Source organism: Mirounga angustirostris, unplaced genomic scaffold (assembly GCF_029215605.1).
Source record: "Mirounga angustirostris isolate CCGP_5_RB_7025 unplaced genomic scaffold, mMirAng1.0.hap1 SCAF_2, whole genome shotgun sequence".
NCBI lineage: Eukaryota > Metazoa > Chordata > Mammalia > Carnivora > Phocidae > Mirounga > Mirounga angustirostris.
In genome coordinates this window covers 155,934,106-155,960,527 of record NW_026991710.1, presented here as the reverse complement: position 1 = coordinate 155,960,527, position 26,422 = coordinate 155,934,106, and the positions used below count along the sequence as shown (strand labels likewise).

General features: G+C 37.9%; 2 protein-coding genes across 10 annotated transcripts in view; one reads left to right on the top strand and one right to left on the bottom strand.

The window, feature by feature from the left end:
• KCTD9 (potassium channel tetramerization domain containing 9) overlaps positions 1 to 22,257 on the bottom strand; it is a 38,062-nt gene extending 15,805 nt beyond the window's left edge. The window contains exons 1-9 of one of the 2 annotated variants that reach the window (XM_045880041.3): positions 22,104 to 22,257; positions 12,869 to 12,990; positions 10,337 to 10,380; positions 6,910 to 7,006; positions 6,226 to 6,284; positions 5,897 to 6,025; positions 1,999 to 2,066; positions 1,816 to 1,911; positions 988 to 1,137 (exon numbers count right to left, since the gene is read on the bottom strand). In XM_045880041.3, coding sequence (XP_045735997.1) covers positions 988 to 1,137; positions 1,816 to 1,911; positions 1,999 to 2,066; positions 5,897 to 6,025; positions 6,226 to 6,284; positions 6,910 to 7,006; positions 10,337 to 10,380; positions 12,869 to 12,990; positions 22,104 to 22,151 — 813 coding nt within the window. In that variant the 5' untranslated portion in view covers positions 22,152 to 22,257. The remainder of the gene's footprint in view (positions 1 to 987; positions 1,138 to 1,815; positions 1,912 to 1,998; positions 2,067 to 5,896; positions 6,026 to 6,225; positions 6,285 to 6,909; positions 7,007 to 10,336; positions 10,381 to 12,868; positions 12,991 to 22,103) is intronic. The other variant, XM_064585367.1, reaches the window with a different exon arrangement.
• Positions 22,258 to 22,619: 362 nt separating this feature from the next.
• CDCA2 (cell division cycle associated 2) overlaps positions 22,620 to 26,422 on the top strand; it is a 92,735-nt gene continuing 88,932 nt past the window's right edge. For 2 of the 8 annotated variants that reach the window (XR_010409658.1, XM_064585361.1), the window contains exons 1-4: positions 22,620 to 22,840; positions 23,794 to 23,857; positions 23,953 to 24,126; positions 25,262 to 25,416. Coding sequence is in view for 6 of the 8 variants with exons in the window: in XM_064585361.1 (XP_064441431.1) it covers positions 22,787 to 22,840; positions 23,794 to 23,857; positions 23,953 to 24,126; positions 25,262 to 25,416 (447 nt within the window). In the remaining 2 variants the exon portion in view is untranslated. The other 6 variants (XM_064585360.1, XM_064585363.1, XM_064585364.1 and 3 more) reach the window with 6 other exon arrangements.

Sequence of the window (26,422 nt, the reverse complement as noted above, 5' to 3'; positions counted from 1 at the left end):
TTCTTTTTTTTTTCTTTTTAAAAGATTTTTATTTATTTATTTGACAGAGAGAGACACAGTGAGAGAGGGAACACAAGCAGGGGGAGTGGAAAAGGGAGAAGCAGGCTTCCCGCTGAGCAGGGAGCCCGATGCAGGGCTCGATCCCAGGACCCTGGGATCATGACCTGAGCTGAAGGCAGACGCTTAACTGACTGAGCCACCCAGGTGCCCCCCTTATGATTTTCTTAATAACATTTTCTTTTCTCTATCTTATCTTATTGTAAGAGTACAGTATATAATACATATGACATACAAAATATATGCTAACTGACTGTTTATGTTATTGGTAAGGCTTCTGGTCAACAGCAGACTATTAGTAGTTACGTTTTGGGGGAGTCAAAAGTTATGTGTGGATTTTCGACTGCACAGAGGTCAGTGCCCCTAGCCCCAGTGTTGTGCAAGGGTCAAGTGTGTGTATATATATATACACACACACACACACACATACATACATACATGTAAACACACACACACATAAGTATATATACATAGAGAGGAGGAGAGCCATGGAGATGCTAACTTGCACAGACTGACACACATCATGTTTATTTCACAGTATCTCCGCCAAATACCTCTAGAGCAATAACATTTCCCCACTCCAGAAATGAGGCTGAATAGAAGATCTCAAAGGTCCTTTTCGGCTTTACCCTCCTAATTCACTGAAAATAGAAGTCCTTCTAAAGTACACTATATTGAAGAGATGAGGATCTAATTTCAAGATTTAATTTCTTATTAGTTGCTAAATCTTTCAGGTCTTCGTTTATTGAAGGATATCAAAGTTGCAAAACCAACACATTTCACTTTCAAAGCCTTGGGTTTTATCAACTTAATAAATTATCTGTTTTCAAGTAAAAGCTCTCATGAGAGAGAGAGATCATTTCTGCTTGTTGAGACTGTTCAATAGACTAAACATTTAATTCTCTCTTATAACAAAGAAAGGATTCTTACGTCAAGCACTGATCCAGAAAGATCAGCTCGTTCAAGATTTGCACAGCAGAGATTAGCATGTGCAAGATTGCAGCGGCTTAAATTGGCCATTTTGAAGTTAATGTATCGAAGGTCCAAACGAGAAAGATCAGCACCACTGAAGTTTAAACCCTAAAATTAAAAAAAGACAAATTGTCACAAAATTCAAACCATCTGTTATATTACAGTTAATGACTAGCTAACCCCCAAGCTTCTTAGAAGCAATTGGCAGGTCAGTCAGTTGGAGTTTATTAGAAGACAGGATCAGATAAAACTCAGATATAAAACCAGCATCCTTAATGGGTTCTTAGTAAAAGAACCTCTAAACATAATATTAGAATCCAGCCTGGCTATACTTCATTTATGTGCAGAAATTTCTGAAGAGCGATCTCTGTTGGCCATGTACCTACTGATAGGTATTATTTGTATATTTTTCTATATTTTATAAGTATTCAATAATTCAAGGTAGTTTTATTGAAAAGTGAGTACTGAGGTTTTTAAAATCTTTAATGTCATAATACGTAAAAGTATCTGCCAGTGACTGGCCATACATAACAAATGTACAAACAATTGACTTTTTATTTTAATTGCTGCAATTCTGATGAACTACTCAAAAACTGCCACATGAAGCATATTAGATAATAAAAAAGGCCATTACATCTCTTTTTTTTGCAATGCTACCAGCCATAATTAAATTCTATCTTGCATGAAAAAGGAATGTAAGGCAAAAAAAAAATTGTAGAAGAACGTAAAGCTTTACTCACAGCTTCGCTAACACAAATAACTCCTGTAAAAGTCTGCTTTAATTACCTGGCAACGCAATTCTGATTTGGTTGGCGTGGCTAGCAGAAATCGGACAAATTCCTTTCGAGATATTGGCGAATGATCCTCTGGTGGTTGAGAATTCTTGAAAAAGATATTAAAAAATTAGTGGAGCACTTTCGGAGACAGCTACAATTATTGTAATACTGGCTAATGTAAAAAGAGCTTTACCTTTATTGCCACTTCCAGGTGTTCAATCAATGAGTCAATACCAAAAAATCTGGCTTCTTCTAACACACCTATCATAATAAAAACGATGTGACTTTTATGGAAAACTATTCATTTTAATATTTATAAAATTCTTTGTTAAATCCTCACAATACAAGTGAAATTCAACAAGCAGGCAATCAATATAGAAGAAAAATAACTCGTATAGAACATGTATACAGAATATTTTTAAATATTTGTAACACAAAGTTTTTCTAAATAGTTTACATTCAGCAAAAGAAAAATATAGAGAACTAATGAATTAGAATGAAAGCCTTCTATATTTCAAAATTTTCTGACAATCACTTTAAATAGGCCATAAGCAAAAACTCCTAATTGCACAAGTTCCTAAAATAATTGAAATAAATTTGATTATGAATCTAATATTAAATGACTAGTTCACCTCATCTTAACATTTCATTGACTTCAATGGAGCAGATCTGAATGGGTTTGTCACAATTATCTCTTACTTACTGCATCAGAAAATTATAGAAATGAATAAAAGTAAACTAGTTTCCAAATAAGTCAACAGAATGACTCAGAAACCTCTCTTAAGGAAATTAATTAAAAAAAAAAAAAACGATTTCTAAATGATAAAAGGGATTTTATGTATCATTTGCTTTTCTTGGTAAAAAAAAAAAATCTGCACCTTCTCCAGATGACTTAGTGTGTATACTGTATTTTCTTACATCTGTTAAACATCTTCATCAGGGTATTGGGGAAGAAACTGGGAATCCATTTTCCTTCAAATGAAGACCTCAGTCATTTAGTTAGCTGAGTTTTTTAACTTGTTAAAAAAAATTCCTAAGGACTCAGAAATTACAAAGAAAGTAAGAGACATAATCTCTTTCTTCGAATAGTTCAAGCTAATAAGGGTAACTAGAGGTAGATATGGGAAGCTCAGCAGTTATCTGGGAAGATTATGACCTTCTCAGGGAAAGCCCAATTCACCTCTAATATTCCAGCTACAAAACAAAGGTCATCTGATGAACAGCACGCTGCTCAGGCAGCTGCTCTGGCACAACACTTTCCAGCCCACGCCAGAGGGGCCTCATCTCTGGATTCCTCTTGAAGGGGCAGCCATATTTCCTATCTGTCCCTGGTAGACGCCCACCATACAAAGGGGTTTCTAGTGGGCTTCACTCTCAGTGTGCCAAGATCTTCTGAGTCAGTCAGAAACCCCCCAAGGAATAGAGTAACGACTTTTTTTTTTTTTTTTTACTTCTAGGTTCAGAACCAAACCTTAAAAACTTCCGGAAAAGCCTTAGAAATACAAAAGACACCTATGGGAGACAGTTGAGAAACCGAAGTAATATTTAGCATATTTTTCTGCCAGCACAGTAGAAATTAGATTTGAATCTCAGTTCTGCCACTCACTTCCTTTTTTGTCTTAGAGAAGCTACTTATTCTTTCTCTTAATTAAAGTTCCTGTTTACATTTGTGAAATGGGAGTATTATCACTTTCTTCACAAAGTTGACATAAGTATTAAAAGAGATATGCATATATATTATTTGGTATAATGCCTGGCACTTGGTAGGTCCTCAATAAATGATCACCTTGATCATTATTAAATTGCATGTTTTCTGACATTTAAGACCATTCTCTTTTTACTGTATCAAACTGGGGTTCAGAAAATTTATGTGAACTTCAAGGAAATAAACACTGAAATGCTAGAAAAGTTTTCAAGTTAGAGAACAATTGGATTGAAGTGAAATTTGCCTACAAGGTACGGAAAGATGACTTAAAGCAGAAAAAAGAAGGGTGCCTGGGTGGCTCAGTCGGTTAAGTGTCTGCCTTCGGCTCAGGTCATGATCTCAGGGTCCTGGGATCGAGCCCCACGTTGGGCTCCCTGCTCAGCAGGGAGTCTGCTTCTCTCCCTCCCTCTGTCCCTCCCCCTGCTTGTACGCTCTCTCTCTCAAATAAATAAAATCTTGAAAAAAAAAAATCAGAAAAAGGTTTTGAAGACAAATCAAAGCAGAAAAGGAAGACATGATTCATTGGAAAAAGTGAAGGTCATTAATGGCAGAAAAATAATGAAAGCAAGCAAAAAATACATTCACTGATGAAAGCACAAATAAGGAAGAATAAGAAATAAGGTCATGTAAGTAAATAGAGGGGAGGTAAAAAAGTCTGTAGATTATTGTAAAGCATATAATTACTTGGGGCCACCTATAGATATTAATAAAGAGTTTGGATAGATTTTGTACTAATTAGAAGTAGTAATGCTTTATAAAATGAATCCAGTACAGAGCTCTGCTTGCTGAACAACTGAATAAATAAAGCAATGGCCGAGAAACCTGAAAAAGGAGCAAGCATTGCTTGGCAAAGAGCCTGTAGTGCTGAAGTCTGGGAGAGCATGGATATGTATTTCTGATGTTATTTCCTAGGCAGGGAGGATATGAAAGGCTATCCGTGATACAGAGAAAAATTAAACTAGAAAGCATCAAAGAGCCCATAGGATGCCTACGGTGAAGTTTAAATGTCCTCAGAAGAAAAGAGCGGCCGCCAGAGTGTAAGCAAAAGTAATCTAGCTGCTGAAAAGCAAAGGATTGTACAAGAGAGGACCACTGCTTATCATTTTTCTAATGATAATTTCTGAAGAATGAGTAAAATAAAAATAGGTTATACAGGGTTTTAAGCAACAGTTGGTAGGTAAAAAATAAGAAAGCAACAAGAATTTGTAATGAATAGGTATGAAGTTAGACAAAAGGTCAAATAAGGTCATTTTTTGCAATGGGTAAGCTTTAAAGGCAATACAGACTTTAATACAGCAACAATAAAAGTTACTGAGTGTTGTCTATTATACTCCAGGGATTATAAGTTAGCCCCTTTGCCCCACCACCAGCCCAGGCTGACTATAATGTGTTTGGCATGTAGTATTTTCAAAATCAGAAGATTTCACATAAAATTTTAGATTTCCAGCTTTTCTTTAAAAATCAAGGCTCTGATACCCTATGCCCACACACCCACATGGCAACAATCTGTGGAAGCTGAGTAGGAATGTGCACTCAAGATCACCACACACCCCCCACCACTCATCAAGTCAGACCAAATTTAGTTACCTAGAGGCCCATGAGCATTGAATATGCATCTACTGCTTTATAAGGGCTCTGGCTGACATCATCTCCATGATGTGAAAATCCTGTGATGTAGTCAGGGACGAGTATATTTTTAATACTCAGTTTTCAAAGGAGACTCAGAGAGACTTTCCCCAAGTTAATTTTCTAGTAAGTTGTAGAATTGAGATTCTAATCCAGTCTTATGATTCTGAAATATAATTTCCCCTTTTGATGACTCTATGTCTCAACATGATGGGAAGGTCCATAACTTGAAGTCAAGTCACAGTCACAATTCAATTAAAAAAACAACAAAATCCCTTAAAGTCCCTCGTGAAAAAATCTAACTCTATTTAGAATCTAAAATCAGAATTTAAGGGTTAGACATACACCCATATACACAAAGGCTATCTATCTGTGCCTACAACTATTTCTATACCTATATATATTCATATATATATAAAAATTTAGTTTTAAAAGTGGAAAAGATAGGGGCGCCTGGGTGGCTCAGTCATTAAGCGTCTGCCTTCGGCTCAGGTCGTGATCCCAGAGTCCTGGGATCGAGCCCTGTGTTGGGCTCCCTGCTCAGCGGGAAGCCTGCTTCTCCCTCTCCCACTGCCCCTGCTTGTGTTCCCTTTCTCGCGGTCTCTCTCTATCAAATAAATAAATAAAATCTTTTTTAAAAAAAAATGTGGAAAAGATATATTTTCCCTTTATGAAAATATACTATGTTACTAAGCAAGTGAAAACAAAATAAAAAAATCCTAACATTACAAAAATATGAGGAATCATATTAAAAACTCACCCAATAAATTAATGCCATCATTTACAATGAGCTGTCCATGACGCAAGTAGTTCAAAATGGGTTCAAAGTACTCAGGACTTCGGTCAATTAAGAAAGCTCCTCTATGATCTTGCTTATTTCCCCAGACACCTGTATCACCATTATAGTGAAGAGAACCGCCCCCACAAACAAAACCCAAAGTTAGAAATTTAAAAATTGTGTAACATACTAATAAGTTTTTACTCGTGTAAAAATTATTGATATCATTAAAAAGTACAGAAGGACAAGAGATAAGTCAATACAGCTACAAACAGATCACACAAAATGCGAAAACAATGTGTTGCACTCACCTTTGTCCTTAAACATGTGGGCCAGCATACTGTCGGGTTCTTTATTCACTAAAGTGCTCCTAAGAATTCAGGGAAAAAAATTGATTTCTCCATTTGTCTTTATAAACAAACATATTTAAGTCAAGAGTATACTCGATCCCAGCTGCTCTCTCAAAAAGATGCATGCTATAACCTGGTAGGAGTGACGCTGGGAAACAAAAACGTGCAATAAGTTGCCATTTGTCAAAATCCCTTCTATTCTGGCATTTCCTTTGATTCAAATATTGTTTTAGGTTCCTTTAACTTAAACACTAATCTATCCTTCTGGCAAGCTATTATATCACAATATTCTTGACCTAAATTTACATTGTTCTTATCCCTTTAACATAAGCAGTTGTAGTTGCTACAAATTTCAGTATTGTTAATTTTTACTTGTGTTGCATGTTTATTATCTGACATCTAAAAAACCTGTTCTAAAACCCTAAAATACTTGATACCTAAAAAACATGTTCATACCTTTCGTGCTTTCTTTGGAAGAACTTGTGAATCATTTTTCTACGCTTTAAAAAAAACTTACGAAAAAAATGGTTTAAGATCACATAGTACTGGAGTCTCTTCTAAGGAAATGAGCAAAACTGAAGGAAAGAACAAATACTGCATAGTGTCCTCTAACACACACCTGTGCACACATTCACATGCACCTACCGTGTAGTTGTAAAGTACCGCCCTCCAACATTTAAGGTTAGCCAGTCTGTGTGAGATCCTGACAATCCTTCAGGTAGTTTAGAATCTGTCTGAGGATCTAGAAATGACATGTAGAAAATAATAAAAAAAAGTTAAGATTTGATTAATGGGGAAGATGGCAATAAGCTTCATTTTTGACACTAAAAACACACATAAAAGCATACCAGCGCTACTAGAGACCCATTGATAGCATTTAAGACAAATCTGGTAAGGTATTCCCACAGATACAAGAGCACCATGGTATCAGCATCTTTGAAGGAAGAAGCTGACAGAAACAACAGGGTATGTGATGAACCTAAGAATTCCAAAGTCATCCATACTCACTTCAAAGCTCAGCAAGTCTATTTGAGAATAGCAGACTGAAAGTGGAAGGGCTATGTCCAATCCATGGGTGGATGATGCAAGTAGTTTGCAGTAAGATTTGAGGAGGCTGGAAATGAACCTCAAAACCCACCAGCCAAAACTCCCTTCTAGGACAAAGCCCAATACACTAAGGACAAGATGTTGGAAAAAGAATCCAAGTTGGACAGAACAGAGACAACAGAGACAAAAGAGAAAGGAGTTCAGATAAAAGTTAAAAAGGTCTAACACAACCAGAATATATGAGAAGGGGACTTCCATATTTTTTAATACTTCACACAAACAACAGAAAAGGGAACTTCAGAGCCATGAAATTAGAAAACCTTTCCTAAGTCAGCTCTCCCTTCTCAAGTTAAAGAAACCAATTTTCCACTCTAAATGGGCAACAGAAGATCCCATACAAACATTAAAAAAAAGAATTACATCCCTATAGACAATGAAAATGTGCCAGAAAGAAATGCCCACAAAATAGATAAAAACTATAATCAAATATTCCAAACATGCTAAAAGAAGTAAATACAAAATATGAAAAGAACAACATAACCCAGAATTACAAAATTCACAAATGAGGTGAGAGAACTCAGGAGAGAATTAGAACTACAATGAAAACCCAATTCAGAAATGAAGATTAAACTAGAAGAACCAGGAGAGAATAAACAGGTAACACCTTAAAGGAAAGAAAAGATGAAAAAGAGGAAACCTTTAAAAATCAGTAAGAAATGAAGGAAGAGATGAAAAGGATTTCAAGGAAGATTTCCAATATAAAAGACAGGTGTAGAAGATCCAACATACAAACAATAGGAGTACTGAAAGGAGAAAATTAAAGCAAGGGGACAAAATAAATGCATAATTTAAAGTTCAAGAAATCTTTGCCGAAATTAAAAGAAGATTTGAAAGTATATATCAACAGGGTTCACCACATATCAGACAGAGAGAATCAGCTCAGAACACTCAGAAAGAGCCTCCTAAAATTACCATTTTTTAAAGAAAGAGAATAATCCTTTGAGTGACCTAGGAAAAATAATCATTATGAATGATCAGATTTTTTGGATACGAACATTTTATGCCAGAATAAGATTGAGTACAACATATTTAAGATACTTAAAGAAAGAAAATGTGAACTAAGGATTTTTTTTTTAACAGCTTAATTGAGGAATAACTGATACACAATAAACCATACATGAAAGTTTTCAATTTGTTCAGTTTTGACATATGACTTTATATCCAGTCAAATTGATTTTCAAGTATAGAGGCCACAAACTGTTATTAACATGTGAGATATCAGAGAACATTGTTCTCAGAAGTTCTTTGTAAAGAATCTACTATAGAACAAGTTTCAGACAACCACTGGAAGCATCAACGTAAGGATTGGGGGTGAGCATTAAATACATTTGAAAGAGTAAAGCTAAGTGACAGTTTTAAGAGATAGTATAGTATATAATGGCTATGTAAGCTGATAATGTAGAAACGATACAATTATTTTTTAAGTAAGGATAGAAAGGAATGAGCATATGCAAAAAAATGTTTAACTGCCTTTAGCAGTCATATTCGTAAAGTATTGGAATTGTTACTGACACTCTTATGTGTGTTTTGTGTGGGATGAAATGAGTACTTAGGACATAATTCTATTATTCCCTATGTCCCTGAAAACCAGAATTATTGATATGGAAGAAAGGAGACATAGGTGTAAGACAGAAAAAGTTAAATAAAAATCTTACAATCCTGATATAAACCAAAGTAGGAGTGTGAACCCAGGAGATATTTTACCTCTGTATAATGTCATATATCATATAAACCTTCATATCATATAATATATATTACACATAAATTTCATCTCTAGCTAGTTATGTATTTCCAACTCTGTCCACCAAAAAGCCTAGTAAAAATAATGAACCCAGCAGCAATGAGCCTATCTGGCACCCAGACTGTGTTCTGAAATGACATTTCCTACTAAAAGAAATTAAGGCTCCTTGGAAAATGTATTGATCTGGGTCTGCGACAGAAGTATAAGATGAATACCTTGTTACTCCAGATAGTAAGGAAGCTATAAAAGACCAATGGGGTTGTAATAAAAGGAGTTGAAGAGGTTTCCACCAGCCAAACATAAAATAATGTGGGCATCAATAAACGCAGAGCATGAAAACATACCAAATATTTTTAAATCCAAGAGTTCGTAACGATAAGACAAAAACACTACTTGATTACTTTTTGTTTGTATGTGTGCAAAGAACCAATTAAGTGACAGCTGCTTGCTAACTACTTTGTTAAACTAATGGATAAAAGATGTGGAAAAATTTGTGCTCATCATTTTAAGGTAGAGACAGAGAAGAGAATGTACTTACTTCTAAGTTGGCAACTGCTTGTGTGATGATCCTGAGAACTCCCTCCACTCACCAAATACAATTACTGTGATGGCTTACAAAAATTACTAAATATTCAGGGTCAGATTGTATGGAGCTAAATATATCAAATACTCATTAAAGAACAGTGATGTTATCTAAGCCTTAGGCTCTCTCTCTTGAGATGCACAACTGTATAAGCTTTCTTCCAAATCAAAAGGTAGCGTACGTGTCCTTGTGTGTGGTTGATACCAAGTCATTTTGACTGATTTGATCTGACCACTGTGAATGATTGTCAAACGCTAACTTGTGCAAGCAGTACACTCTAAAATCTGTAACCTAACACACAGGAATTGTGACAATTACTATCAAGGAGAACGTATCATAACAAAAGTTGTAGTTTCCACAATCGAAATGACCTTATCAGGTCATCTTTGATGAATCTGTGTACTTCCAGAGCATTTTAAAGGCATGTAAAAGATGAGGTATCCATACTAAAATATGATAATATAATTCAAATTAAAACTTTACTTCGATACACACACATCCGATTTAGAATCAAAGAAGGTATGAAGATCAGAATGCTGCCATGAGATCCTTTTCAGTATTAAGCTTAGTAAGTGCATGTAAAATATTTGCCATCTTTTTCATTTTGGCAGACAAAATTGGCTTGTAAGGAAGTCACTTACCAATAAATGGTTCTCCTTCACACACAAACAAAACATCATCATCCCTGGGGAAATCAAAATTTAAAAGCCACCATCAAAATCCAGAAATCACATTAATTATCAGTTGACTAGAGGACCTATACCTTAGAATTATGTAGAAGGCAGGTTTTGCTATCAATCTATATTGCAAGAAGTTGACTTAAGTTTCCAGTGCTTTGCTTAACTTCTTGACTTAGCGGTCTTTGGATTTAAATTGAAATAAGGTCCTGCACATGGAAGAACTTTTAAAATGGCAAAAACAAAACAAAATGCTAATTATGTGAATTCAGCTTTCTTATCAACTGAAGAACACACGCTCATGCTCAAGGGATATGATTAAAGCCACGGCAATTCTTTTTTTACTTTAATTCTGTAACCCTCAATAAATTATTGGGGTTTTCTTCTAAATCATCAGCTGCTCTGTGCTTTGGAAATGAAAATACATTTTTATGTTACATCTAGGAAGAATATAATTTTCAAGTAGAACTCTGCTATACAAACTTACTAACACCCACCACACACCCAAAGGTAAAATGATTGCACGTAATCCAAAACTCTAGATTATCAGTGTATATTCTCCTCCCCTGCCTCAACATATCTCACCATTAGTGCAAATAAATGGTCAGAGTTTACACTGTGAGCCACAAATTCTTAATCAGGTAGATATTTTCTAGTTCAGAAGGCTTCATTTCTGACCTTCTATGTTGTAGAAATTTTTATTTCCTGTAAGGCATCACAGGAATGCATTGAATATTTCTTAGAGGCAGCATCTGGGTTAAGGAGAAATTTAGCTTGATGCAAATCACCCAAGAATGAGACTCAATTATCTATCGAAACGGAAATAAGCTGGGAGACAGATGCTGAAAAACTAAGAAATTCTAACTGATTTGGATTTTAAAGCTACATCTTTTAAGTCTACAATCTTTTCTACTTGCTCACTATGCCAATTAATTTTTAAGACAGTATGAACATTTGTTTTCTTCTCATTAACAAAAATCAACTACTAAACTGTGTGACCCAGGTAAGATATTGAACTTCTCAAATGTTTAGTTTCCTCATTTATAAAATGAAGAGATTAGAAGCGATTACCTTCAAAAGCAGTGTATTACATTGAAAGGTCATTCTGACCTGAGTTGAAACAAAAACTAAACTTTATATTAGTTTTGTAGTTTTGTATTAGCTACTGTAGTTCTGTATTAGCTATTGTAATTTAGCACATCATTATCTTCACACTGTCAGTTTAAAAGACCTCATGCCTCGCCAATTAAATGAGGTGACTTGGGCAGAGCCAGTACAAGGCAATGGGCAAAGTCCGTTCTTAGCGTTCCCCTCCCATCTTCTTTCTTAAGCCTCTTGCTCCAAAATTCTATGAGCCTATGAGAATGGAATGAGGTGAACTAACACTTGTTTTAAAGAGATAAATCTGCCTGGGATATTTAAAAAACAAAATCAAAACCCAACAAACAGAAAGTCACTATTGTGGAGGATCACTGGTGAGTTAACCCTACTTAAAGCTCTACCTTATTTAGCAAGTTTTTACCAAAATAGGTCTTTGTAAGGTTCATTCATAAAATTCAAAGCATTCTTAGGAAATGAATTGAACAATAAGCAGTAGCATTTAAATTAAAAGAGATCAATCAAATTTCTAACATTAAAAAAATGCCTGTCCTCAGAGTCAGACGTTCTAGGCATCTGAATTTTGAAACATGCCATGATATTAGCCAAACCCAAATTATAAGCGGTGGGAAAAGAGGTAGAAAAGATGTGGTAAAGGGCGCCTGGGTGGCTCAGATGGTTAGGCATCTGTCTTTGGCTCAGGTCATGATCTCCAGGTCCCGGGATCAAGCCCCACATTAGGCTCCCGGCTGACTCAGAGGGGAGCCTGCTTCTCCCTCTCCCTCTGCCTCTCCCCCAGCTTGTGTGCTCTGTCTCTCTCTCAAATGAATAAATAAAAAATCTTAAAAAAAAATAAAAAGATGTGGTGAAATTAACACCTGGAAAACACTCGGCAAATTGGTCATTCGACAAACTGATTTTTGGTGAACTGGCTTTGTGTAAATTAGTCATTTAGCGAATTGGCCTGCTTCTCTGTGAGGGCTATTTTTATAACAAGTAGAGAAGAATCAACATTTTAAATTTATCTTACAAAAACACATGTTCAGAGGCAATCAAGTCATGAGTTAATGTATATACATCAATTTTGTTAATACGAAAATAAATTCTGACACCCCCCCAAATTGCATGTCTTATTAGATCCATCTCTAATAACAAAAAAATTCCTTATAGCCACGTATGAAATATGCAGAAAGACTATCAGAATATTGGAATGTACTGAGGATTTTCTACCTTATAGTAGAAGTCCAAATTACTTAAATTCTAAAGAGCAAATTTTAGGCAATCATTTGCCAAAATTCTGTATTCTTACCAGTAATTAAACTACTGCTTAAGGGAAACAGCACAGCACCAAGATGCTGAGGGAACACTGTAGACAGCTTATAAGAAGGTGAAGGTTACCTGATCAGAGCAATATCATCGATCAGTCCACCTTTCCCATTATACACACTGGTGGCTTTTATGCCGAGTTTACTGCTGGCCACAGAAAGCAAATCAGATAAAGTTCCATATACAGCGACCACCTGTGAACACACCAGATTAATTTGGATAACTTATATAATGAATTTCATTACTTACAAATTATAAACCACCATACTATAAACAGGACTAAAAATCAGACTATCAAATAAAAGGAGATTCTGAGAGGTTCTTACATCTAATACTGCTGAAATCCAAAACTAGAGTGTAAGAAATCATTTCTGCGTGAAAATAATTTACAATCTTATGTATGTTAAATAACGCTCTAGTTCTGAAGACAGACCCACACCTGAATGTAGGTTATGACATTTTCTAGCTGTCGACATGAGCCAAATTAACCTCTTTATGCTTCTGTTGTTTTAACAAGAAATGAATAAAAGTCACACCTATATCAGGTCATGAGGATGAAATGAGTTAATGCATGGCATGAGCTTAGCAAAGTGCCTGAGACCTATTAAGTCCTTATAATGTTGCTTTTGTTATTCCTTTGTTATAGGAATGGTTTATTTTAAAAATAGGAATGATTTACTGTTTATGATAACATTTACTACATCAACCACCACGTGAAAGGTAACAACTTCCCACTTCATTTATTTAATTCTTCAGCAACCACTTATAATTATAAAAGCCAGATTTTAGCTAACATTCTAAATACAGCCAACAGCTGGGATACAGTGAATTGCTCTCTCCTGCTTTACATCAGGCACAAGTCTGATATGTGCATAAGCAATGCAAACGCTTAGGTAGGGGGCTGAGAATCTCTACATGTAGTTTTTTTTTTTTTTTTTGCTCCAGTATAATTTTAACTATGGGTTCCCAGTGGCTGAGTTGTATAGTTGTACTGTTATCGGTTAGGATTTCTGAAAATTACGAATAAAACATAGATGAGGGGCTGAACATGAAGAACGAACAGCCAATCAACTTCCCACGGGATACTGGATCAAAGTGCCATATGAAATAAGAAACAAGGCTGATCCTTTGGTTACCAGTGACTGGAGTTTAGTAGACCCTGAATTTTTAGTTAGATAAATGTAACGAATAGCAGGGTATGGAGGGAATTGCTTGTTAATATGGGAATGTGCAGTCTTCATGGCAGAGTACTCAGATCCCCAACTGTTTTCTCTTGGATCATAAGGATGAAAGGACAGATAAGTATTGCAAGCTGGGAAATTCTAGGGAAGGGTTGTAGGCAAGCACAATTTAAAGGGAAGTAGGTGGATTAAAAGTCATACACAATCCAAGTGTCCTTAAACGGATGAATGGATAAACAAAATGTGGTATATACACACAATGGAGTATTATTCAGCTATTAAAAGGAATGAAATTCTGATACATGCTACAACATAGATAAATCTTGAAGCCATATGCTAAGTAAAATAAGCCGGACACATAAAAGGGCAAATATTATGTGATCCCACTTACATGACATACTTAGGCAGAAAGTAGAATAAAGATTACCAGGGTGGAGGGTGAATAGGAAAGTCATTGCTTATGGGTAGTTTCTATTTGGTATGATAAATTTTGGAAGTAGTGGTAATGTTACACTGTGAATGTACCTAATGCCAATGAATTGTATGCTTATAAATGGCTAAAATGCTAACTTTTGTGTTATGTGTATCTTGCCATGGTAAAAAAAAAAATAATGGAAAGCACTTGGCACAGTGTCTTGACAGAGGAGACATGCCATAAATAACTGAAACTTGAATAAAATGTGTCTCCTTTATTTCCTATCATTTTTTCACCTCTGTAATAGAGCCTGGAATTCTGTTACTGCAGATACATGTTCCCGGGAGAAAAGGAAGAGAAAAAAATATAAGGCATTAGGTGCAGCAAACCCACTTGTGCTAAGAGAGAGGGTGTGGAGAGAAAACAAAAGAATCAAAAGCATAGAAACACAAGACACTGACCAAAGCAAATGCAAATCGACTTTTACAGCCCGGAAACTGTCCGGGGAGGGTAAGAAAATCCTTTCCAACATCAGCATTCTTGTCATAGTTCCTATTACATAAGAATTTTCTAATTGACCTTTGCTTCTTATATATTTTTACACGGCTTTGGTTAGCCTGACATTATCCCCTCCTTGCCAGAACACCAACTTTCTCCCCCAGCATTTCTTTTCACTTCTCTCCCTCAACCAGCCATATCATAAAACGGATGAAAATTTAATGTATCTATGTTACGCAATGGACACTTTCCTTTAAATAAGATAATCAAAAGGCCATCAATTAGAGAAAATAGTAGTGAAATTATTGCAAGAAATCTTACAGTTCTGTAGATTTGAAAAATTGCCCTTAAGTTGCGCTACCACACTTGTTTTTCATTTGGAGGGCATTTTTGGCATTTGTTTAACTAGATCACTTTAGCTTTACTCTCTTGAGCATACTAACAAATAAGATAGAATTATATTGCAAACATAATATTCAAAATCTGTCTTTCATATAAACCAATCAGAATATCTGATTTAAAAATAGATATATACCAACATAAAAATGTGATAGGCTTGGAAAACATTTTAAGTTGGTAAGAAAGTCTGTAATAGACTGGCTCATGTACCTTTCTTTATGTAACAACTTTGTTGGGGAGAAAGCAGCAATGGAAATCTTGTAATATCATAGATTTGAGCTGTAATTGTTATATAATAAGCTTATTTTAGTCCTCAGAGAGGCCAAGCATTTGTAAAATGATCATGCTAAGAATGGCTATATGCTCCCCAGGGTGGACCTGGAGTTCCCATGTTACTGGGATTATCTGCTTTAATAAACAAGGCACTATACTTAGAATGGAAGCATTCTATGGTGTAAATTGAGAAGTGCATCTAGTTAAGTTAATGAGAACCATATTACATTACTATTTAACTTAACCCTTTCTAAATTTCAGACCCTAAGACAAGTGAAAGCCATCTACCAACTGGGAAAGTAAATGTTATACTGTGCCTACGAGGGCGTATCAGTTTAGTGAGTTTTAATTTGCCTTTAAACACCATTTTCAAATTGTAACCTGTGTTCTTCAAATTTAAAAATTAAAACCCGCACATGTACTTAAAGCGTTTTTTCTTACATGCCCATATTATCTATTAACTAAGACACTATCAATAAATACTTACTCAATTTATGCAGGCTGATATACCCAACCAAACTATTAATCACAATTACTAAATTTACTCTACCTACACTTTTAGTTTAATACATTTAAAATTAGGGGTTTTTTAAATTTAAATTTCAGTTAACAGTTTAATATTAGCTTCAGGTGTACAATATGGTGATTCAACACTTGCATACAACACCTGGTGTTCATTACAAGTGCACTCCTTAATCCTGATCACCCATCCCCCCCCCACCTCCCCTCTGGTAACCATCAGTTTGTTCTCTATAGTTAAAGAGTTTTTTTTCTTGGTTTGTGCCTCTCCTTTTTTCCCCCCTATATTCTTTTGTCTTGTTTCTTAAATTCCACATATTTTTAAATTATTTTGTTCCTAAAAAAGATAACATAACTCTAGGTCAAGAAGGCAAATATTAAAATATTAAATATTAAAAAGTCTGACAAAATCAAGTGTTGAAGAGGATTTGGATCAGTGGGAAGGTTTATGCACTGCTGGTGGGATATAAATTACTGCAATAACTCTGAAAAACAATTTGGCATTTGAAAAAATTAAACATTCATATACCTCACATCCAATACAGTTGACTCTTGAACAATGCAGGGTTTTGGGGCACCAACTCCCCCTCCCCTGTGTATTTAAAAATCCACATATAACTTTTGACTCTCCAAACACTTTACTAATAGCCTACTATTGACCAGAAGCCTTACCAATAATATAGACAATTAATACATATTTTGTAAGTTATGTTACTCTATTTTTACAATAAAGTGCGCTAGAGAAAATATATAGTACTACAGGTATTTACCGAAAAAAAATCTACACATAAGTGGGCCCATGCAGTTCAAATCCATGTTGTTCAAGGGTCAACCATTAGGATAACTTATATTCACCAGAGCATTGGTTCTTAAAAGTGTGGGCCCTTGGGGTGCCCGGGTGGCTCAGTGGGCTAAGCAGCTGCCATCGGCTTGGGTCACGGTCCTTGAGTCTTGGGTCTGGGAAGGAGCCCCGCATCTCACTGGAGCAGGGGCATAGGAAAGTGGAGCCGGCTTCTTCCTCTGCCCCTCCCCCTGCTCATGTTCTCTCTCTCTCTCAAATAAATAAATAAAATCTTAAAAAAAAAAAGTGTGGTCCCTAGATTGGCAGCATTAGGATCACCTTGGAAATATGTTAGAAATTCAAATTCCTAACCCCATCCCAGATCTACTGAATCTGAAGCTCTGAGGGTGGGGCCCAGCAATGTGTTTTCTCGATTCCTCCAACTGATCCCAATGCATGCTAAAGTTTGCAATCCACTGCCCTAGAAAAATGCTTGCATGTGTGTACCAGGATGCATACAAAGGAATATTCACGGCAACACTTTCAATTTAATAACAAAATATAAAGAAATAAACAACCCAAATGTCCATTGACAGGAGGACAGATAAAATGGGATAGTACTCGTATAAAATGGACTATTATAAAGCAGCAAAAATAACTAAATTATGTGGGACATTATGGATGTAATCTTAGAAATATTATATTGAATGAAAAATGTAAGTCCAAAAAGATTACATATGACATCCATTTAGGTTATGTCCCGAAGATGACAAAACAATATATAATTTAGTTATACATATACATATGTGGCTCAACTATTAAAAGAGACATGGCAAAGAGAAATACAGCATTCATGAAATTGGCTCACTTTATGGATAAGCAAGGGAATAGGAAAGTGAACAAGCACATTAAGTTTTGGTAATATACTTTTTCTTGCCTTCTGTGGCAGGTTTACTGATATTTGGTATATTATTTTCGTCTTAATTTTTATGCATATTAATACTCTTTATATGTATCAAATATATTTCTTAAATGTTTAAAGTTGAAGAGCAAAGTTCTCATTAATGTTTAGATTTCAATAAGCAAAGGTCACATAGATTTCACCTTCCTTCAACTTAATATAACAGATTCAAATCTGGATACTTAACACCAACAACATATTTCTGACCTAATATCAAAGCCAGAAGAAAACAATTAAGTCCTGGACTAAGAGTGTAAACATCAGGACAGAGGATCTATTTCACGTCCCATTATATCTGCAGTGAGCTGGCATGGTTCCTTGTACAAAGAAGGTAATCAGTTAGTTTTGGCTGAATAAATAACGTATACAAAAGGTCTATGACTTGCACAGCCTATTCCTGAATATTCTTTAGTTAAAGCAACTTCTGTTCAAGAGGTACAGAAATTTTGAACTGACATCAGGTTTCTCAGAAATCACTCACTACATTCAGATGTCTGAGTCCTCATTTCAAATTCCTTAATGCTATTTACAGAGAATATCAAAAAGAGAAAAATGGGAATTCCAAGGCATATGGAGAAAGGATGAGAGGATACAACTGATTCTTTTGGAGCAACTAAAAAAGATAAAATTTGAAGATCCCAATTTTTTAGAATTATGGCCTTCAAATGTTTTGACTATGTACCCCATCAGTAAAACATTTTTGGGCATGTGCTCAAACATTTGTATATTTATTTACTTATTTATAAAGTTTACGCCACAGTCAGAAAAGAATATGATCTCCCAAAAACCTTTATCGACTTAGAATATGGAGCTGGCCAGTAAAAATCCCCTAAATATTTACCATTAAATTTAGGGAAATCCTGCCAAATATAAAATTGATTTTAAACACTGAAAAGGAACAAGAAAGGAAAAGAAAAACATCTCAAATTGTCTTCATATGTTGGAAAATATTTTTAAACATCTTGCTAATTAGGATGACCTCATCTCATCATTGGCTAATGTTTCAAAGAACAATATACTCTTAGGGAGTGGCTTATTGTTAATAGCAGTTATTAAATAGGACTTCAAATAATCTTCTTTAAAATTCGGCACTTTTTGGGGTGCCTGGGTGGCTTAGTCAATTGAGCGTCCAACTCTCGGTTTTGTATCAAGTCATGATCTCAGGATCATGGGACTGAGCCCCAATTCAGGCTCTGCGCTCAGTGGGAAGTCTGCTTGAAAGATTCTCTCCCTCTGCCCCTCCCCCCCACTTGCGCACATGTGCGTGCTCTCTCTCTCATAAATAGGTAAACCTTTAAAAAAATAAAATAAAATTCAGCACTTTTTGACTTCTCAGGTCCAGAAATCCTTTCCCTGCTCCCTCGTCCCCCAATTCTCATAGTTTATATTTGGAGAGGTGGTAGCTCTGCCATTTTCTCATCGCTTACTTGTGTTCACGTAACTAATATTCTTCAATCTGCAGCTTCTTTGAAGGAATCTTTTAAAGCCACTTGGCATTTTGGTGAAGGTTAATTTAGTTAAAACTGGATAATGCAAATCTTAACCCGCACTTGTGTGCTTCAGTACATCACAATATACCAAAGTGAACCAACCAGTGAAGAAGTTTTCACATGTGAACATACTCCCTTCTCTCAGTAGACTTGAGACCACCTGACACATTCAGTAATTGAAAGTACTTGTCTTTATGGATTAAAAAAATCAAGTTTTAAATTTTTTTTTTTTAAGATTTTATTTATTTTTTGACAGAGAGAGAGACAGTGAGAAAGGGAAACACAAGCAGGAGGAGTGGGAGAGGGAGAAGCAGACTCCCGGCTGAGCAGGGAGCCTGATGCGGGGCTCGATCCCAGGACCCTGGGATCATGACCTGAGCCGAAGGCAGACACTTAACGACTGAGCCACCCAGGCGCCCCCCCCCCCAAAAAAATCAAGTTTTAATATGATTTTATATTTCTAAGTAAAAATATAAAGTATAATATTTCTTCTTAAACTCCCCTGGGTCCTCTTGCACACCCTCTGTGGTGTACTGTCTCACTCTGGAAAGCACTGTTTTAGAGCATGCCCAGCCCTCTCTACAACTACAACATCAAAGCATGCACTAGTGACACTTATGTTTATTCAGTATACAGAAAAGTCATGGTAAGCATATGTAGTTCCCTGCAGTAACTCTGTGCCTCTCCAAGCCCAGGCTTTCTGGCCCGGTCTGGAAACCACTGAAGAAGCTTTATAGGAGGGAAACTTATTTGAAAAAACAGACACTTATGACCAGGAAGCAAAAACAGAAGCTAGGTTAATAAGGAGAGATTGAAAGTGACAGATATCCTAACCGCTGGATGGAAAATCAAACTCTGTAATAGTAGTGCTCTGTTTCAGCATGTTTTTCATGAACATCATGTCACGATCACGCCAATCCAGGCTAGCTCTAGTCACATTATTTATATGAACATGCAAGCTGTTATGTATTATTCTGTGATCTTTTGTCAAATAAGAGTAATTGTAGTTTTTGTTTTTTTTGTTTTTTTTTAATCAGCTGGAAAGGACAGGAAACAGAACTTTGGCATAGAATATGTTTTCCAGTTGAGTAGTAAGGATTAGAGTATGATTTTTTAATATTGAATCATACTAGTATTCTCCAGTTTGGATCTTTATGATCTTCACAACATAAATATATTTATCTTCATTTACTTGAGATGGGTTTTTTCCAATCTTTTGAGACTCCAGAGAAAATATTTTTGAAACAAAAATTTTAAACCCCAAAACCTAATCTAATCAAAACTAGATAGCTTAAAAAATACATATGGTAAGACTAATGTAACCGATCTTTGAAAGAACAAAATTCAGTGGTTTCAGAGGAGATTTAGAGCACAGTTAAATATTTATGACTGAGTCTAAACATCTTGTCTTTCAGAGAGGAACAATGAGATGCTGGATAACAAGGTCAACCAAAGGTCTGCTTTTGAGAAAATATTACAATTGTTTGGATATACTATTTTTTTCTTCCAGTAACAGTAAGTTTTAGATTCTTAGTAGCTAACAGACAACACAGATTTAGAAAAAGTTAATGGTCAGAAATAATATAAATCTTGTGAAGTATATTTTGAAGTAACATTTATGAAAACTCAAGAACTTGAATATATGCCAGTTGTTTTTATGTATTAAGTCTCTAAAATCAGAATAACACAAAATTATAGTCAACAAACTAGACCGTGGTTCAAATTTTTAGAGCAGATTTATTTAAAATTTCAGAGTAGTTGGAAAGCCATTTTTTATACCGGGGCACAATTACACTATTTAAAAACATACGGTTTCCAAAATATGCAGGAAACGAAGTACTGTATCCTGGCAAATAATACAGTGAGGTCAATTTACCTTTACCTTAAACTCTAAGGCATCGTTACTTCTAGATGTCATTTAGCCACATCATAAATGTCTGCCTTGAGCAGTCAAATTTTCCAAAGAAGCCGAACAACTTTCATGGGTGGGGCAAGCGGCTTGAGAAGGAACAGGATTCATTTTGGCTTGCTCCAGCCTTGGAAAAAATATTTGGTACCACACCCTCAACAAAGGCCGAACACAGCAACTAGTAACGTCAAATCAATCCATTTTAGTCTATTGTGACAGTCTTTCTAAGGAACTAAAACAAGGCGAAATAAAGTGAGTACGTAAGTTTGGCGGCGGCGGGGCTTGGGGCGCCTAAAAGACAAAGGTAGGAACCATCAAGAAAATGTCCCTAATTTTCAATTTTCTATTCACCCTACGATAGAAGAATATTTTATTTATCCACCGATAAACAGTTTCATTCTTTCTACCTGATCAACCTTCCGTGTCTGCCTTAGTTGTTAACCACCACTTTCTGGAGCAGACCATTACTCAGCACGAAGGTGGCAACAAGCGCCCTTCTACAGCCAGGGCTGGGGTCTTCGGGGTGGAGGTGGGAAGAGGGACATCAGCACCAAGCGCTCAGGTGACAGCGGCCCTCCCGGCGCCCTCCGAGTCCTCCGTTTTCCAGGACCCACACCTGGACGTGGGAACGATAAAGCACAAGCTGACCTGTGCTGGCCCCAGGGCGGCTGGGGAGTTGAAGGGCGGGCTCGGGTCAGGAATCCCGCGGGCTGGAAGGAGGCCGCGGGGACCCGACGTTCGCCTCCTGGACGCCCCCCACCCCGGCGCACGCCCACCTCCCTGCCCCTCTGCCCAACTTTAGCCCTCCGCCCTGCCAGCCCGTTCCGCGCTCCGCTGCCCTCTCCCCCAGCAGGCGGCCCGCCTCCTCCCGACCCCCTTACCTTTCCATTCTTGGGGCTGCCGTTAAGGAACAGGGTCACCCGCCTCATCGCGCTGCCCCCACTGGGTCCTGAGGGAGTCGCCACCCTCCCGCCTGGCTCTCCTCCCACCTTCTTCTTCTCCCGCCCTTCCCCTCCCTCCACCCACTCGGACTCTCCTCCCTTCGCCACCTTCCTTCTCTTAGAGACACACACGCACGCACTCTCGGTCCCACACCCCAGGGTTGGCGGGTCCTCCTTCCCACCCCGCCCCTGGGCTCCTCAGTCAGCCTGGGACCCTTCCCCCACCTCTCCCAGACTGACTCTAAGCTCCACCAATCAACTGGCAGCGCCGGACAGCGCTCAGCCAATCCTCGCCCTGCGTTGGGTGGGCTCATACTAACCCAGCCCAGGTGGAGGGAGGGAAGAGAGGTTGCAGTCTTGCAGACGGGAAGGGTTATCAGCCAATCAGCACAACCTGGAGCCGAACGGCGGCTCTAGGCGTTACTGAGCAGGCGCAAACCCAACACCAGGTAGAGCTCATCTGCATAGGGAGGAGGGTTTGGAAGGAAAGAGGTGGAGCTCTAGCAGGGACCTATACAAGTCAGCTCCCCCTCCCACTCGCTCAAACCACGGACGAAACGGCTGCTGTCTGGACTGGATGATTGGGCAAGAGTCCTCCCGTCGTTCTTGCCAGGATTGGTCCAATGATTCTTTTCGAAGTTTGCAGCATCCAATTGAAAGACGGGGGCGGAGCTAAGGTGATAACCGAAGGGTTCCTCCGCGAGACTCTCACGGAAAGTAGTCCCCCCGGATACAGGTTAGCCTCAGCAGGTCTCTCTGGTCGGCGCGTCACCCGCAGCTAGTGGTGGCTTCTCTCGAGCTCACCAAACCACTCCTGGTCCTGGGACGACGAGGTAGAGGCCCGGGAGAATTCGGGGTGCGCGTGGACACGTGTGGACAGCGGCGGCGTAGAGATTCGTGGAGTAACGCCGGTAGCGAGGAGGCGGGGCCGGCGATTTGAATCTGGCGGCGGGCGGCAGGCAGCGGCCGGGCGGAGGCGAGGGTAGGGATCGCGGGCGGCGGGGTTGGAGTTCCTCGGGCCGGACGAGGCAGCTCCCGGCGGGCGACTTGGCGGCCGACTGTTGCCTTATCGAGCGAACAGTCTGCACTGCACGACACTCCCCCGCGGTGGAGCGTTCCGAATAAACCCAGTGGGAGGAGAGCCAAGCTGCGGGAGTGAGAGGTAGGGCAAGGACCCTGGTCCAGCAGAGCTGCTTCTGGGGCGTGCTTCTCAGAAGCGTGTTCTTACTTACCCTGCTCCACGGATATAGTGGTCCTCCTGCTGCCTGAGCCGGGCCGCCCGCGTGCTTTCTAAAATGCAGATTTCTTGGAGCCCAGCCAGACCTACTTAATTAGAATTTTTGGGAATCCGCAAAGCTGTGTCTATAACAGGGTACCCAGATGATTCAGATGTTCGCCCAGGTTGAAAAGCCATGGCTTCTAGTGTGAGGTCTGCTTTGTTTCATCCTCAACAGCAGTTTCCTCCATTTCTCTCTTTTTTAAAAAGCTCTCAGATACGCTCGACATCTGTTTTCATGCCTGTATAGGTTGTATTAGAATTCAGTCTTGAATGAGAATCTTGATCTAATCGTTAACTTGGAAATGAGGGGTTTTTTTCTTCTTCCTTTTTTTTTTTTTTTTTTTTTTTTAGATGGATACCAACTCAAAAGACAGCGAGCCTCTTGAAACCAAGGAGCCTGGTATTCGTGATACTGGTATGTAGTGATCTGTTGCCTCCTTGTGAAATGTAAGGTTTAGGTATTTGTTTTCATAATGATGTTTAGCCCTCACAATATGTTGTCTATTTCAGAAAATACCTCTTTCATTTCGGGAAACGGGAGGCTTGTAAGTCCTCAGAAGCATGCACCTGAAGGGACTCCTAGTGGTTGCACACCAGATACTTTCAAGTCACCTTTGGATTTTAACACAGTAACAGTAGAGCAATTGGGAATTACACCTGAAAGCTTTGTAAAGAACTCTTCAGGTAAAAGAAGTTGTCCTTCTATTGCAGTGCTTTTAAAGTTTAAAAATAACTTTAACTCAGTTTTGTTCATCTGCTTTATCTCATTACTTTGACTCTGCAAACGTTCGATTAGGGACATTTCTGTAAATACCATGCATCTAGCATAGCAGACTATCAGGTTCCTAGGGCACCCAGCATGATAACATTCAACAGTGTGCTCTGTGCCCAAACTGGAAAAGAAGACATATGTGAATCACTTTTTGACCTGACTCATGAGATATGGGATATGTTTACTCTAAGTAGTAATAAATTTTATGCTCACATATGGTAAAAATAAGAGAAAGTTGAAGAGCAATTAAGAAAGATTGGGGTATGCCTCTTTCAGAATCACAAACAAAATTGACTTGGGCTAATCTTCAAGGAGTAGAAATGAAATTCACCTGTGAAGTCAGATTTAGCTAAGAGAGGAAATAAACATGGAACTGGGATTAGATTGGAGAACAGCATTTAGAAATGGAGAGTGAGGGAAGGCTGGAAAGCCAGAGGGCACTAGACTAGATAATGCATGATGTAGACAAGACCACAGTGGTGTGCCATTCTGTGTTCCCTTCTCAAGAACATTATTCATAAATCTTTAAAGAAAAAACTAGATTTATTTTGTCCTCTTCAGCATATGCAACATAGTGTGTGGAAGGTGGATTGGTATCTCAGAGAAAAAAATGATCTTGAACAATTGAGAACCTGGGAGTACATGTGCCTAAGTGGAGAGCTTTCCTTTCAGTTCTTGGGGATAAGAGGACTAATTCAGAAAGAAGAGAAGTTCTTAGTCCAAAGCAAGCTATTACCCATCCCTGTGTGCAAGAAATATGAAACAAAAATGGGAACTATTAAAATGTGTTCACGTGTTCATTCCATAACTCACTCTGATCAGTGCTTTCTATATGCCAGACACTTTCAGAATCATGGAATAAATCAATAGACAAAGATCCCTATCCGACTGACCATGTGTGAGTAATTTCGCCTATAATACTCTATTTAGATTTCTGTAATAGGTGTTTATGTGTTCTCTCTTAGGCTGGTATATTACAGGGAATTCAGTACATGATTACCAATGATTGCCTTGCTTTGTTCCAATTTAAAAGAGTTTTTGTTACAGGAAAGGCCTCATCCTACCTTAAAAAATCCAGAAGACGCTCTACAATCGGCGCTCGGGGCTCCCCTGAAACAAACCATCTTATTCGTTTCATTGCTCAGCAGCGGAGTTTAAAGACGGCAGAGAAATCTTCTTTGACACAGAATTCCCCTTTTCTGGTATGATATTCTTCTAACTTATGTCATGAATTCTCTGGGGAGAATGTTTTGTTCTGTTACAAAGCTTTTGTACCGTGTTTCTACCTTCTTGTGCATCTCATCTGTTTTGGATCTGGGGAGATAAGGTTTTCTCTGTCTTACAGAGAGTGTTCAGTTTGCATTGATGGTGATGTTGAGCATGGCTAGGTTAAGAATTGGGAAATCCTGAATAGAAATGGTTTTCTAGAGGAGCTATTTTATTTTGCAGGGGTTTTTCCCGGTTAATGTTTTTCTCTACAATGAAGTGAGGCAGTGTTTTTCAACCTTTTTTCTTTTAATATTTTTTCTTTAAGTGTCTAATTTTTTTGACTCCTACATGTTGGCATGTAGGAGTAAGAGTTCCCCAGGACAAAATATATTTGGGATAACCTGGCAAAAAGGAAAAAATTACTTGTCTGCTAATGAGGAAGGATGTAGCTGTTTTTGCAGATTTTTATCAGAATAATCCATGTTCCTAAAAAGCCAAATAGTGTACAAGGGTTACAATGAAAGACAGTTAATCCTCCCTCTTCTTGAAGGACAGCTATTTATATTGTCTCTTTTGGTCCTGGCCTTCCTATTTTATTTTATTTTTTTAAGATTTTATTTATTTATTTGACAGAGACAGCGAGAGAGAGAACACAAGCAGGGGTAGTGGAAGAGGGAGAAGCAGGCTTCCCGCTGAGCAGGGAGCCCGATGCAGGGCTCGATCCCAGAACCCTGGGATCATGACCTGAGCCGAAGGCAGACGCTTAACGACTGAGCCACCCAGGCGCCCCCTGGCCTTCTTATTTTAAAATGTACTTATATAGCCACTTTATTTTTCGGTTTTAGAGACTATGCACAGGCTATGTAGTGTGGTGGTTCTCAGAGATTATCTGCCCATCCCTGGGGATCCCTGAGTCCCATTCAAGAGGCCAATGAGGTTAAAACGGGTTTTTGTAATAGCACTGAGGTGTTTGCCTTTTTCCACTATGTTGATGTTTGC